The sequence below is a fragment of the Podarcis liolepis genome, assembly GCF_965112155.1.
Source record: "Podarcis liolepis genome assembly, chromosome: 12".
Taxonomy (NCBI): domain Eukaryota; kingdom Metazoa; phylum Chordata; class Lepidosauria; order Squamata; family Lacertidae; genus Podarcis; species Podarcis liolepis.
Genome location: NC_139563.1, coordinates 42,641,045 through 42,653,964, shown reverse-complemented (window position 1 = coordinate 42,653,964; position 12,920 = coordinate 42,641,045). Strand labels below are relative to the sequence as shown.

Here is a 12,920-nt window from a genome sequence, read left to right as displayed (position 1 = left end):
TACTGTATTGGTCAACATACCCCGTGAAGCCCCTATACTCTAAAATACGCCATTAACATTATTAAATAATACTAAATTGATACATAGTTGTTTCAATTTCCCCCTTCTCATTTCATTCAAGTAATATATTTATTAGAAAGTGCATCTTAAAGTGTGGTATTATGAATCATATTAAACTAATACATAGCTGCTTCATTAAATAGGTATTTCTCTTCCCATGCCCTATCAATCTTCCCACCCCCTTTCTCATATCATTTGTGAATAATATTTATTAAGAAGTGCATTTTTGGAAATGAAAAGGTGAACATAGGAACTATTGGGTGGAATGGAGGAAAACTTGCTCTACATGGATCTCTTCTTAAAACAGGGATGGGGACTCTGTGAACCTCCAATTTTTGGTGAACTGCAACTCCCATTACCCTTAATCATTGGCCAGACTGGCTGGGGCTGATGGGAGTTGGAGTTCTAACAGCATTGTAGGGTTGCCCTGAACAAAAGGATCCCAGTTCAGCAGGCCTGTTGAAAACACTTGAGGAGGCACCATGAAATGGAGTAGCAATATTGGGGAAGACAGACAAGTAGGCTGAGCCAGTATAAAGCACGTTCCTATAGTAGCCTACTGGGTTGCCACGTTTCAAAAATTGAAAATCAGGACACAAAAGTCGTTGAGCTTTTTTTGGCAAAGTTGCTGAGCTTTTTGTTTTGCTTGTGAAAAAACCCACCACCACGTTTTCCAGCTATTGTTTTAAAGGAGAATTGGCAAAAACAACACTGGCAATATGGGTAGCATTACGTCCAGATTTCCCCCGACATTTTATTTTTGGGATGATTTTCGCCCAGACGCTGCTTCCAACCACAGTGTTCTGGGTATGTCGGGAAATTCCGGACGTCTGGCAACCTTATATCCAGTGCTTTTTTCCCTTAAAAAAATGTTTAGGGGTACTCTCATTTTCCCACTCATATTGAAATACTGCCCCTCAATGAGGCCAAACTTAGATTCACAAAATGTTTAGGGGTATGCGTCCCCCTGCATCCCCCCAGAAAGAAACCACTGCTTATATCTGCACCTTGAAATATGGCTCAGTTTAAAATATCCATATAGGCTTCTTCCTATATGGATGCACTTTACTTCTGTGTGCATCTGATCCCTTCCTCTCTGAGGCTCAGCTCTGCACGGGGACCTGCTGCCCCATTGTGCATCCTACTGCCTGAGGCCGTCGCCTCATTTTGCCCCCTGGGCTGAAGACCAAGAGGGTGGAGGACTCGGAGGCAGCTTCTTCCGAATACAACCACGTATGTAGGACCACACCGTTAGGCTCCTACTCATCCACCGAGTTACTTCAGCTTCCGAAGCAGCCATTTAACGTTATGGGGGCTGCGGGGAACACACCTAATGATCTCATCCGCCATAGTTGTTTATGGATTAGGACCGCTTTATTTTTTTATTTCCCCTCAAGGGGTACGTTTTAAACACTACGAAAGCAAGATTGCCTGAGCGGCTTCCAAGGGCCGCGCACATTCATTCTTCCTCGGACCACGAAGGGATGTGGTTAAAAACGCCCCACACTGCCTCTCAAGCACCGTCGACGCCTATTCAGACAACCCCCTGAAGCAATTTACCGGTATTCCCCCTCGCTCGATTTCTCTCGTGTTTGTGTGTGTTCTGTGTACTCAAGAGGGACTTTTACTTCTAAGCAGCAGCGTGCATGGGGCGGGGACGGGGAGGCAGCGCCGCCCTGCATGAAGGGCTCCCCTTGAGTGAGGAGGAGGAAGGTCGCGCCGTAAATCCCCCTCTGCCTCTGAGGAGAGAGAGAGAGACAGAAGAGAGCGAGCCGCCTCGCCTCTCCGCGTCATCCCTCCGGCCCAGGAGGAGGAGGAGCCGCATTCCCGCGCCGATTGGTCGGCGCTGCTGCCAGTCGCGCAGGCGGGCGAGGGGCGCGGCCAAGCGTAGAGCCGGCTCGGCTCCCGGCGAGAGCAAAAAAGGGAAAGAAAAAAAAGCGGCCGGCCGAGTCAGGAGCCTCGTTGTGCTGCCGACGTCGAGGACAGAAGAAGGAACAGTGCCGGCTTGTAGTAGTAATAGTAGTGCCAGTACCATTATTCCTTCCAGCGCAGCCACCCTCTCTCCTCCCGAGCCCTGCACCATGGAGGAGGAGCGGTCGGGGGAGCAGATGAGACCGCTACTCACAACGGTAACTGAAGAGCGGCGGGAGGAGGCGGGATGGCAGTTGGCGGTTGCGCGCGAGGGAGGGAGGGGGGGACGTGGAGGGAGGCGCTCGCGCCCCTTTATCTCTCCCGCCTTTCCCCTGGGCTGAGAGGCTCGGGCGGCCGTTGCTGCCGCCGCCGCCGCTGCGCCTCTTTGTGGGGGCGGAGCCCCACCGAGCGCCTCACTGGGCTCCCTGGCTCTGTGACGGGGAAGCGGCGCCGGATTAATGCCCGAGGAGGCGACACAAAGCCAGGCGCTCTTTTCTTTCCGGTCTCGAGTCTCCCCCTCACACACAGAAACCGACAGGTGTCAGTCTCTCTCCCTCGCCTCCCCTCAGCCCTTCCTTCCACTTCGCGCTTCCTCTTTCCCCCCCCCCTTCATCTCCGCAGCCAAACACTACTAACAACAACAACCACAGGAGCAATACTGTTGTGACACGTGGATGGAATTAAGACTTGCGGGGGGGGGCGGCGGGCGGGCGGTTTTCTTGCTCATGGAAACATTTCGCTTCAGCATCATCTCCGCCGAATGAATCCTCCACTTGGCGCGTGTGAGGAAATGGAGGGAGGCGCGCGTCTCCTTCCTTTCCACAACCAGCTCCTGCTGGTCTGGGCTCATTGCTTTTGTTCAGGCAAGAGCTCTTGATAGGGTGAGGGGTGGGCAGAGAGGGAGAGGGAGGGGGGAGCCTGGTTCTTTGTTCGAAGCTCCCCCCCTCCCTTCTCCCTCTTACCCTTCTAACATGCTCCCTTCATTCGGGCTGGGAAGTGTCAAACGGGGTAAAGGAGGATGCATAGTGGGCAGGCTGCAGCGGGTCAGGGCTGGCCTCTGCTGCCCTATGGGAACTAATAATAGTAATAATAATAATAATAATAATAATAATAATAATAATAATAATAATAGGAAAGGACATGTGTCCTGGGCACAGTGCAGCAGGCGAGGTAGGGGCATCTCCGGTGAGATGCCTTGCTTGCTTGCCTTCCGTCCTCCTGCTCCTCTTGAGTCCTTTGTGAGTGCAAACACATGGCTAACCCGAAGCAGCTCTTTTGTCCTCAGAGCTCAAGGAAGTGGCAGATAACTCAGCAGTGATTCACTTTACTTCCTTTCATGGCTGGGGGTGAAATGAGGCGCAGTCTGTCTCTTCCCCGCCACCCCACCCTTCCCTGCTTTTTAAAGTGGTACTAGGGGGAAAAAACATTAGTGGTTCATCACAGATTTTTTTTTTGCCCCCTTGCGTTTTAGATGAGTTAGCCAGGATTTTTATTGAGTGTTTCCATGACTTTGTCCTGCTGCTAAGGATGCTTTCATTCCCAAGGTTCCTTGGGACGGTGCCGGGGCAGATAATCTAGTTTTAAATGGCACTAGAAGATGGAGAGCTCTTCTGATAGCAAACGAAGTTAAGCGAGTGAACAACCTAGTGTAAAAGCTTTCCCTCTACATCATTTGGCTTGTTCACTGAAGAGTAATATGTATTAGTACCATGTGGCAAACAATTTAAGTACTGGATTTAACTTGATTGCTGCACATTAGGATCTACATCTACAGCAAATTGTTCGATACAATCTATGTAGAAAGGTAGTGGTCTATTTTTTTGTTTTTTTGGTAAAACAGTTGTGGTAGACTACATTGTGGGTAGTATTGAACTATGTATTAATTAGAGTATGCCTATTTAAATCAAAGTAAATAAATGTCAAATGTGTGGTTTTTGCACACTGGAGGTGGCATAATAAAAAATGCTAACTTGCGCAAAAGGCACTAATAGAAAAAGAGTTATCACTCCTGATCTATGATGAGGGGAACAAAAGTAGGGCTCCTAAGATCTCTTGGACAAAGAGTCAAGAGTCTTTAGCTTCAGGTTTGCCAACAGCCACAAACAAAGGGGGGGGGAGCCACAGGATTTGTCCCTTTCCTGTGGTTAGTAGATGTCCTTAAATCCAAATACAGTAATGTCTGATCTTTTTGATATCCAGCTGTCACACAGAAGTGACACTTGGAAACCATGCCAGGTTTTTTGCCTGGAGTGTATCTCTAAAAGTTACTTGCCCAGTTGTTTGCCAAGGCTTCTGGTGTGGAAAGACTCCACAGTTATAGCAGTTTTCATTTGGCAGGGATTCAGGTCTCTCATCTTAGCACTGCTTTCATTTATATACCACCTCTGCCCTCCACCTTGCCTCATCTGAGTGTTGCTTGTAAGTGTCTGACAGCAGATAAGCAGAATGTTACTCTGGGAAGGGTAGTGTCTAAGAAAGGGAGGATGCATTTGATCCGATTGCTGATTCTGCAGTGGTTCCTTTGACCCTGTGGGTTCTTGCGCTCTTTGGCTATCCTCTCATGCTGAGTATGAGTGATCTGTTGCAAATATATTTTGTTTTGTTTTTGGTCATAATAGTTTTTGAGGGAATAATTTTGCATCTTTTGAATTCTTACAGATTACAGGAGGAGACGGTCGTTCCAGCTTCTTGAAGGAGGTGGGGGCCCATTAATCTTTTGAGTAGAGAAACGCATGACTACAAAAAATGAATTGCTGCATTTACTTTTAAGATATATTTCTACATAGGAGACTATGATATATTCACTGAAAGATGCTAGAGAAGATTGGATTTGGTTTTACAATCATGGAGAGGGTTAATGGTCCCTGTCCTCATAAGCTTACATAGATTGTGGTCTGCCTAGTTCTCTTTTCCTGTCTGGGAAGAAAAGAGCACTCATTTATTTTAATATGAAAGTGTTTTTATAATGAAACGGATGTAGACCTGTGCGTATTTCCTTTTTGCAACAATTAGCTCTTCAGCTACGTGTAGTTCTAGAATGTTCAATTGCACCTACTTTTTTGCTTTGTGGCAATGATTTTTGATCAGGCCTTTTTTACCATTTACAGTTTGAAGCACCACATACTGTATAGGTTTTCTGAACCTATCTGGAGGCTTTCACAGTAGTATTACAAGTACTAATAATACTTCACAGGTAATATTAACCATTCTTCTCAGGCAACCTTTCTGTGGAATATGCCAGCTTTAGGATTTAATGTTTTGCTAGAGGTTGGATCTGTGTTGATCTTCTGATGAAGCGTCTTGCATGCTAACTTTTTGGAGGGTTTCCTATCGACTAATATGAAAATTCCTTGAAAGTAATAAGCAACATCACATTTTATCCGACACTTATGATAAATCATTAAGTGTGAATGCCCTAGGAAGACAAGCAAATCTTACTGCATCTTATACATATGTAGGATCCTGCATATTATAATCTACACATCTATAGCATCCTGAGTGCTTCTCAGAAATCTGTTCTTGGAAATCTGGAAGGGTATTTTTAGAACAGTTAAATGAGCCTACAGCTTCCTACAGTATCTGTTGAGGGTCATATAATCAATCTTAAACTAACAAATCCACTAAAATAGCTTTAATTATTTATTACTATTCTCTTCTGCACTGATGATTCATGTAGGTGCATCTGTGTCCATGGTTGCAATTAGCTGTACCAAGTGGCTATTGGATATGAGAGAAAGGGGTGAACTTCACCCCATAGCCTACTAGTAAGCACAGCACTCGCCTCCTTTTGAGTTACCTGAAGTAGGTGGAACAAGGAAGGATGAATGTGCTGGAAAGAGGGTTCCTCTCTTTGCTTGCATGCTAATCTATTTTCTGTTCCGTTGGAGATTAAGAACATGAAAGGAACTAATAAGTGAACTAGATAATTTCCTATCATTTAATGAACCTGAGATAAGGATGGAATTCTTCAGATTCTAATGTAGAACATTTCCCTCTGGTTTGATCCAACACAATTACCATTTAATATTTCAAAAAGTCAAGCCTGCCTTTATATAGCTGTCTAAAAATGCAGTACTGAAATCTAATAAATGCAAGGCTATCCTAAAAAGGCAAGGAACTATATGTATTTGTGCAGTGCTATTTAGCTCTTGTTTATACAACTGAATATAGCTGGAATAGTCCCCCCACCAAAAAATATGATGAAAATACATTGGGTGAAATATTTTCTACCTGCTATTGCTCTGACTTCCCTGTATATGCATATTGTGCCTTGTGTTTTATTTTGTTAGCTAATAGTGGGACTGTGCATAGGATTTCACAGACGTGTGTGCCAGAAAAAAATGTCTTAACTCAAAATAGCTTGTACATATGGCTTCCTGCTATAGAATTACACAAACTTGTCACCTGATGGCATTGTCCTTCATAAATCACATTCAGTCATTACTCCATTATGAGGTTGGTTCTTCATCATTCTCACAGGAGTTAAGTATTTTGGCTTAAAACATTTGGTTGCAATATTATCATATATATTTTTTGGTTCTTTTTATTGGCTTCTCCAAAAGCCAGCTAAACTGAGGTTATGTACTTCATTTGCAATAACAAATCTACTTGATTAGCCTGCTTCTAAACTAGTGAAAATAAGAAAGGGTATTAGCTGAGGACTTAATCAAGACACCTTTTGAACGAAACATTTTGCTAAGCTGAATTTCATGGTTCCTGACAATAATTCTAACTTTATTTTGCACCTTGAGTGAGTTTTAGCTAACCTTGTAAGTAATTGTACACACAATTCTAGATAATATGCAGCTCTATAAAAAGTGTAAGAATGGGATTACAACTCCACATATGACACTGTGTGCATTGGTTTTATCTTGCTCAAGAGTTAGCTTGCAGATACCCCACTGAAAATAATGACAAAACTTAATATTGATTTTGATGGCCTAGGTCTAGGACTACACTGAAGAGAATCATGTGATGGAATATTTTATGATGCACAGAAGCTCTTATCTTAATAGAAGCAGGATAGATTAAAAAAAAAATCCTCAAATGAGATGCAGAGAAGAGAGGGGAATTAAGAAGGCTAATGCCAGGGAAGCCCTAAGAGGAGAGGCAGAGGAGAATAATAGCATCATCAATTCATTCAAATTCAGTAGATAGGTCAAGGAGTTTTTTCTAATATAAGCACCCACCTTGCATTTCAGACTTTCTGATGACGATCCGATCTTTATTACATCCCATGGAGATTCTAAATTACCAGTAGTCCCTGCTAGGATAAGGCCTAATGCTCTGAAGTTCTCTTGATAGAGGTGTATAGCTACTTCCTTCTGCCTTTCTGAAAATATAAACTTCCTTATTGAGAATCTTTGAGAATTATTTCTTGCCTACAGAATTATTTGTTGTGTGTCTGTGTTTGCCTTAATTTTGTTGTTGATGCAGGGCTGGGGAGTGGGGAACTGATGGGACATGCAAAATAACAAAGAATTTCTTAGGTGAAGGACTAGGGCTTGCATAAAGTGGTTAGAAACTGTTTGACCTGCCTAGTTAGATTCTGACAAGAGGTAGCTCAGTACAGTTTAGCTGCTGAAAACCTTTGAACAAAATTGCTCACTCATAATATGTTCCGTTCTACTTCTGTCATTTCTGACTTGGGTAATCTTGAGATGTGTTCTTGTTGTCCCCCCACCCCATCTCCTTTTTAAAATGAAGGCTGGGAGTGTCAGCTCAGGATTTCTAACATATTTGAATATGCCATTTACAAACACTTCCAAATAATGATATATCTCACCAAGTTGAAACATAGTTTAGAGGTGCCTCTGCTTCAGTGAGGATTTTTGTTGTTTATGGTTTAGTTTGCTTTTACAAATATAGGATGTTCTGTTGCAGAGGCACTAGAGGGCACTGCTCTCATATCTTGGTTAGAGAAATCCTGTGTTACGAAAATACACATAATATGTGGAAAGCCAGGGAGGACTCCATTTATAACATTTTAGGCTGTAATCTTATACATAATTACCTGGGAATAAGCCCCATTGAACTCAGTTGGAGGTTTTAGATGAGCTGAGATGTAAGTAGTGAAGAAAGGAGAAATCATGAAGGAAGAATATACACAAATAGCCAAGGTAAGATGGGCCAGAGCTCAGAATGAACTCAGGCTTGCAAGAGAGGTTAGAACATGGGTAGGCAAACTAAGGCCCGGGGGCTGGATCTGGCCCAATCCCCTTCTAAATCTGGCATGCAAATGGCCTGGGAATCAGTGTGTTTTTACATGAGTAGAATGTGCCCTTTTATTTAAAATGCATCTCTGGGTTATTTGTGGGGCATAGGAATTCGTTCTCCCCACCCCCAATATAGTCCGGCCCCCCACAAGGTCTGAGGGACAGTGGACCGGCCCCCTGCTGAAAAAGTTTGCTGACCCCTGGGTTAGAAATGAAAAAGGTTTTTGTGGCTATGTTCAAAGCAAGAGGAAGAACAATCAAGTATTAGGTCCCTTGCTTGGAGAAGATGGGGAAATGCTCACTAACTCGTTATCTTGGAAAAACTGACAAGTGGGGTGCCTCAGGGTTCTGTCCCAGGCCTGTTGTTCAAATTAATTATAAACAACTTGGATGAAGGAATTGAGGGGGTGCTCATCAAATTTGCAGATGACACCAAACTAGGAGGGGTAGCCAAAGCCGCTGAAGACATTATCTGGATTCAAGATTACCTTAACAGACTGGAGAACTGGGCCAAAATGAATTTCAAGAGGGACAGATGTCAGGTTCTACACTTAGGCAGGAAGAACCAGCTGCAAAAATATAAAATGGAGGTAGGTCCCTTCCAACTCTGTGATTCTGTGACATCTGGTTTATCAGTAGGACTTGTGAAAAGGATCTAGGGGTCTTAGTAGATCACAAGTTTAACATGAATCTATAGTAGGATGCTGCAACAAGAACAAAACTAATGTTATTTTAAGCTGAATCAACAGAAGTATAGTGTCCTGACCAAGGGAAATAATAGTCCTGCTCTATTCTGCCTTGGTCATACAGACCATACCTGGAGTACAGTCTCCAGTTTTGGGCACTACGATTTAAGAAGGATATTGACAAGCTGGAATGTGTGCAGAGGAGGTTGACCAAGATAATCAAGAGTCTGGAAACCAAGCCTTATGAGGAACAGTTGAGGGAGTTGGATCTGTTTAGCTTGGTAAAGAGGAGACTGAGAACATATATGATAGCAACCTTCAAGTATCTAAAGAGCAGTCACATGGAGGATTGAGTGTTTTCTCCTGTTCTGGAGGCTAGGACCCGAAATAATAGATTCAAGTTACAAGAATATACATTCTCACTAAACATAAGGAACAGGAAGAACTTTCTGTCACTAAGAGCTGTTCGACAGTAGAACAGTCTTCCCATGAGAAGTGGTGGACTCTTCATCCTTGGAGGTTTTTAAGCAGAGGCCGGATGGCCATCTGTCATGCATGATTTAGTTGAGATTCCTGCACAGGGATTTGGACTAGATGACCCTCAGGGATCCCTTCCAGCTCTACAGTTTTGTGAGTCTCTGATTTGACTTCTGAGTACAGTTGTTCCTCCCTTTGCGTCTGGGATTTGTTCCGGAGCCCTGGATGCTCAATGAAAGGGACACTCAACAAAGTGCTGCTCTGCGCATGCGTGAAGTGTGATTTAGCACTTCTGCGCATGCGGCAAACCCGGAAGTACCCAGTTCCAGTACTTCCAGGTTTGCCACGGACGTTGGACGAAGTGGACCCTAAATGGGACAGACTCAAAACGAGGTACCACTGTAGATGTGTCAGATTACACTGCACACTTGGCACTCCTGAAGCTAGTATCTTGGTCATGGCAATAAGCCATACTTGTGAATAGATACAGCTATTCTTTTCTTCATATATAAAGCCTTCAGCGTGTTGTGGGGTACTTAAAGTGTGTGTGGACAGGATACACGGATCATACTTCAACTACAAATAAAACTTAACTAGTTTGACATCTATGGAAATTGAAGTGCACTTGTGCTAATAGCAGAAAGGGTGCTGCAACAGGTAATGAACCTAGGCAGTGATCTAGTTAGCACAGAAAGCCAAACCATGACTTAGCATGAATGCATAGGCGCCGACTCCATGGGGCCTGAGGGGGCCCGAGCCCCCTCAAAAATTCGTTTGGGGGGCTCCGCCCCCCCAATAATCTTGGGCGCCCCTCCAGCAGAGCGCCACCACCGCCCCTCCCCCAGCCCAAAATGGACAGGGTCGGGCTGCATGCCTCCTGCCCTCCCTCCCGAGCAAAAGCTCCACCCAATTTCCTTCGGAGCTGAATAGGCGCAGCACGCTCTCCCCTATTTGCTCACGAGGAGGTGGCGCCACTTTATCTGCATATTCATGAGCTTATTTATTATTCATGAGCTTTCGCGGGCTCCCCCAATATTTTTTATAAGTCGGCGCCCCTGCATGAATGAGAATACATGCAGGTTGTTGGAGCAAAGTTTGCAGCCACAGTGCTCCTTCTGAGCCATGATTTGTCTTAGCATTGTGTTCAAACCCAGGCTTGTGGTTTGTACCTTCAGACAAACTCCAAGTGATAAGGCAAGAACAAACTTTTTTTTACAGCTTGTGACTTGCTTGTCTCACTCCCAACATTCAGGCGCAATGCTTTACCAAACCATGGCTTTTCCCTGGGTAGCATGAGAGCAGAACGGCTGAGCGCAGAACACCTGAGCGAGGAGCAATTGAGCTTTGATCTTTGCTTGAGCATCCTGCACATTACTGCCAAACCCTGGTTTATCTTAGTGTTAAGTGCAAGTGGGGTCCTTGTGTTCTTTAAAATATCTGCTTGAGTATAAAATATGTGTTTGGAATGTGACTGGAAGCATATCACAGGCATTCAAATAGCTTTTGTATAATGATTCCAAATTATTACTTGCTTCTTTGTTTCTGGTACATATGGATGCGTGGTGGTTCCTCTTCAGACTGTAGAGTTAAGTGTTGATAGCAAAGATTAGGTGATTTAAAAATATTGCTTGATACTAATTCTTCATGAGCAATGGGATTCAATAGAATATTTAATACAGTGATGAACAGCATATGCAGTATTCTGGATTCAAAATATACTGAAATAAAGTCTCAAGGCTTGCTTCATATGATCTAATGAGAGACCATTTATATGAATGTGAAAGTGTGTGTTTGTAATCAAGAAAAGAGGAATGCCTTGCTTCCATAGGTGGTCAGAATATCAGCAGGGTAAAAGATGCTTATTCTTGAGGCTAGCTTTATGTTGCCAGGAGATTGAGAAAAGGAGCAGCTGACATTATCTGACAGTTCTTTTCCTTCAGCAGCTCTGATGATCTTCTTAAGAAAATAATTTATTGTTTGCTCTGGCAATAATCACTTTTGCCTAGTCAGGGGAGATTGTAGGAGCAATTAAGAACTGCACTCTTGTTTTCAAATTTTGAATGTCTGGTGAATGCATTTAGTTCATATGACACTTTGTATGACATTTAGATTAGTGCACAAAAGAACATGCTTGAAATTGAGGTCTAGAGTTGTACTCTGGTTCAGAGGAAAGCTTGGGATATACTATCAGCCATACTTCAGAGGAACACATTGTCAGTTGAGTTCTCTTTATTTTTACTGAGTGTAAAGCTAAAGTGGCACAGGCCTATGCTAAACAGAGTCTATTCCTAACTCCTGAAGTAGTAGTAGCTTAGTACAGTATGTTCTGTCACAGTGATGAAAGGAGGACCAAGCTGGAAATGCCAAAAAGTGCTTCTGCTGATTGACCTAGTTCTATAAGAACAAAATCTATTTGTTTCACTCTTTGTTGAGACTTGATGCATTCAGTGTATCTGCACTATCTTTCTTCAAGTCACACTGCTGCTAGTGTTCACTTAAATTAATCATCTGTAATGGAATCTACTTAAGCAGCGTTTTGGAAACTGCAAGCTGCTTAGTGTAGTGAAAAATAGACTCTTAAAATCAGATTATATGATATGCAATTTCTAATTACTCTTGGCTATTACTCTTGCCTATATTTGAATACCCTAGGCAAGGCAGTGGCATGTTTTGAATTGAAGGACAATGGTTCTTCCCCCACTCCCTCTCCAGTTCAAGAGACACTAAAATCAATTTAGCGGGTATATCAGACCTTTTACAAATCTAATTATATGCTGCTAAACAGCAAGGGCCCCAAAGGCCAAAATGGAAATTTTTACATATTTCACTCACTAGAGCTTGCGTAGTTAATTATATAGCTGTTCTTGCTCACACAATTGTCAGTCTCTGATTATAGTGACCACCAGCCATTTGAAATTAATTTTGTATTATTTGCCTATAGGGATGGGGCTGGTCCTGTGTCATTCTGCCTGACAACCAAATTCTTCTTTACCTAGTACTGGCCCACATTGGAAACGAATGGACTGTTAGTTCCATTTTCTTACCTATAGAGCTGGTAATGGTCCTGTGTCATTCTGTCTGTCACTCTATTTACCTAGTACCAGCCCACATACCAAAGAATGGACCTTTGGTTTCTGATTTCTGAATTACATATTGGGAAATGTTCTTTATAATGTCCCCAAGGACATCAGTAGTATATATATTTTTACACTGTTGGAAATAATTCCTGTGCATGTGCTATTTGATTAATACTTTCATTTGACTTCATAGCTGGAGAGTCTACCCACCCAGTATTTAAAAACTGAAATGTGTAAAATCATTTCTTTCATAAAGGAAATGCAAGCACTGGCACTGTACAGAGATGAATTGTCAATCCCCATTCGGCCATGAAGCTCACTTGCTGACCATGGGCAAGCCACACTGTCTCTCAGCCCACCCTACGTCAAAGGGTTTTGGTGGGGAGGACCTTGTATGCTACCTTGAGGTCCTTGGAGAAAAAGGTGGGACATAAATGCTACAAACAAATAATAATTTTGTTGTTCATCAAATGTACCTGCAAATGTTTAGAACA

At 43.2% G+C, this 12,920-nt stretch overlaps 1 protein-coding gene across 23 annotated transcripts in view; it reads left to right on the top strand.

Moving 5' to 3' along the window:
• Nucleotides 1-104: 104 nt before the first annotated feature.
• SLC4A7 (solute carrier family 4 member 7) overlaps nucleotides 105-12,920 on the top strand; it is a 71,246-nt gene continuing 58,430 nt past the window's right edge. For 13 of the 23 annotated variants that reach the window (XM_083467794.1, XM_083467791.1, XM_083467788.1 and 10 more), the window contains exons 1-2: nucleotides 105-2,189; nucleotides 4,630-4,668. In XM_083467794.1, coding sequence (XP_083323920.1) covers nucleotides 1,707-2,189; nucleotides 4,630-4,668 — 522 coding nt within the window. In that variant the 5' untranslated portion in view covers nucleotides 105-1,706. Of the gene's footprint in view, nucleotides 2,190-2,314; nucleotides 2,512-3,099; nucleotides 3,776-4,629; nucleotides 4,669-12,920 lie in introns of those variants that run through there. The other 10 variants (XM_083467796.1, XM_083467812.1, XM_083467793.1 and 7 more) reach the window with 5 other exon arrangements.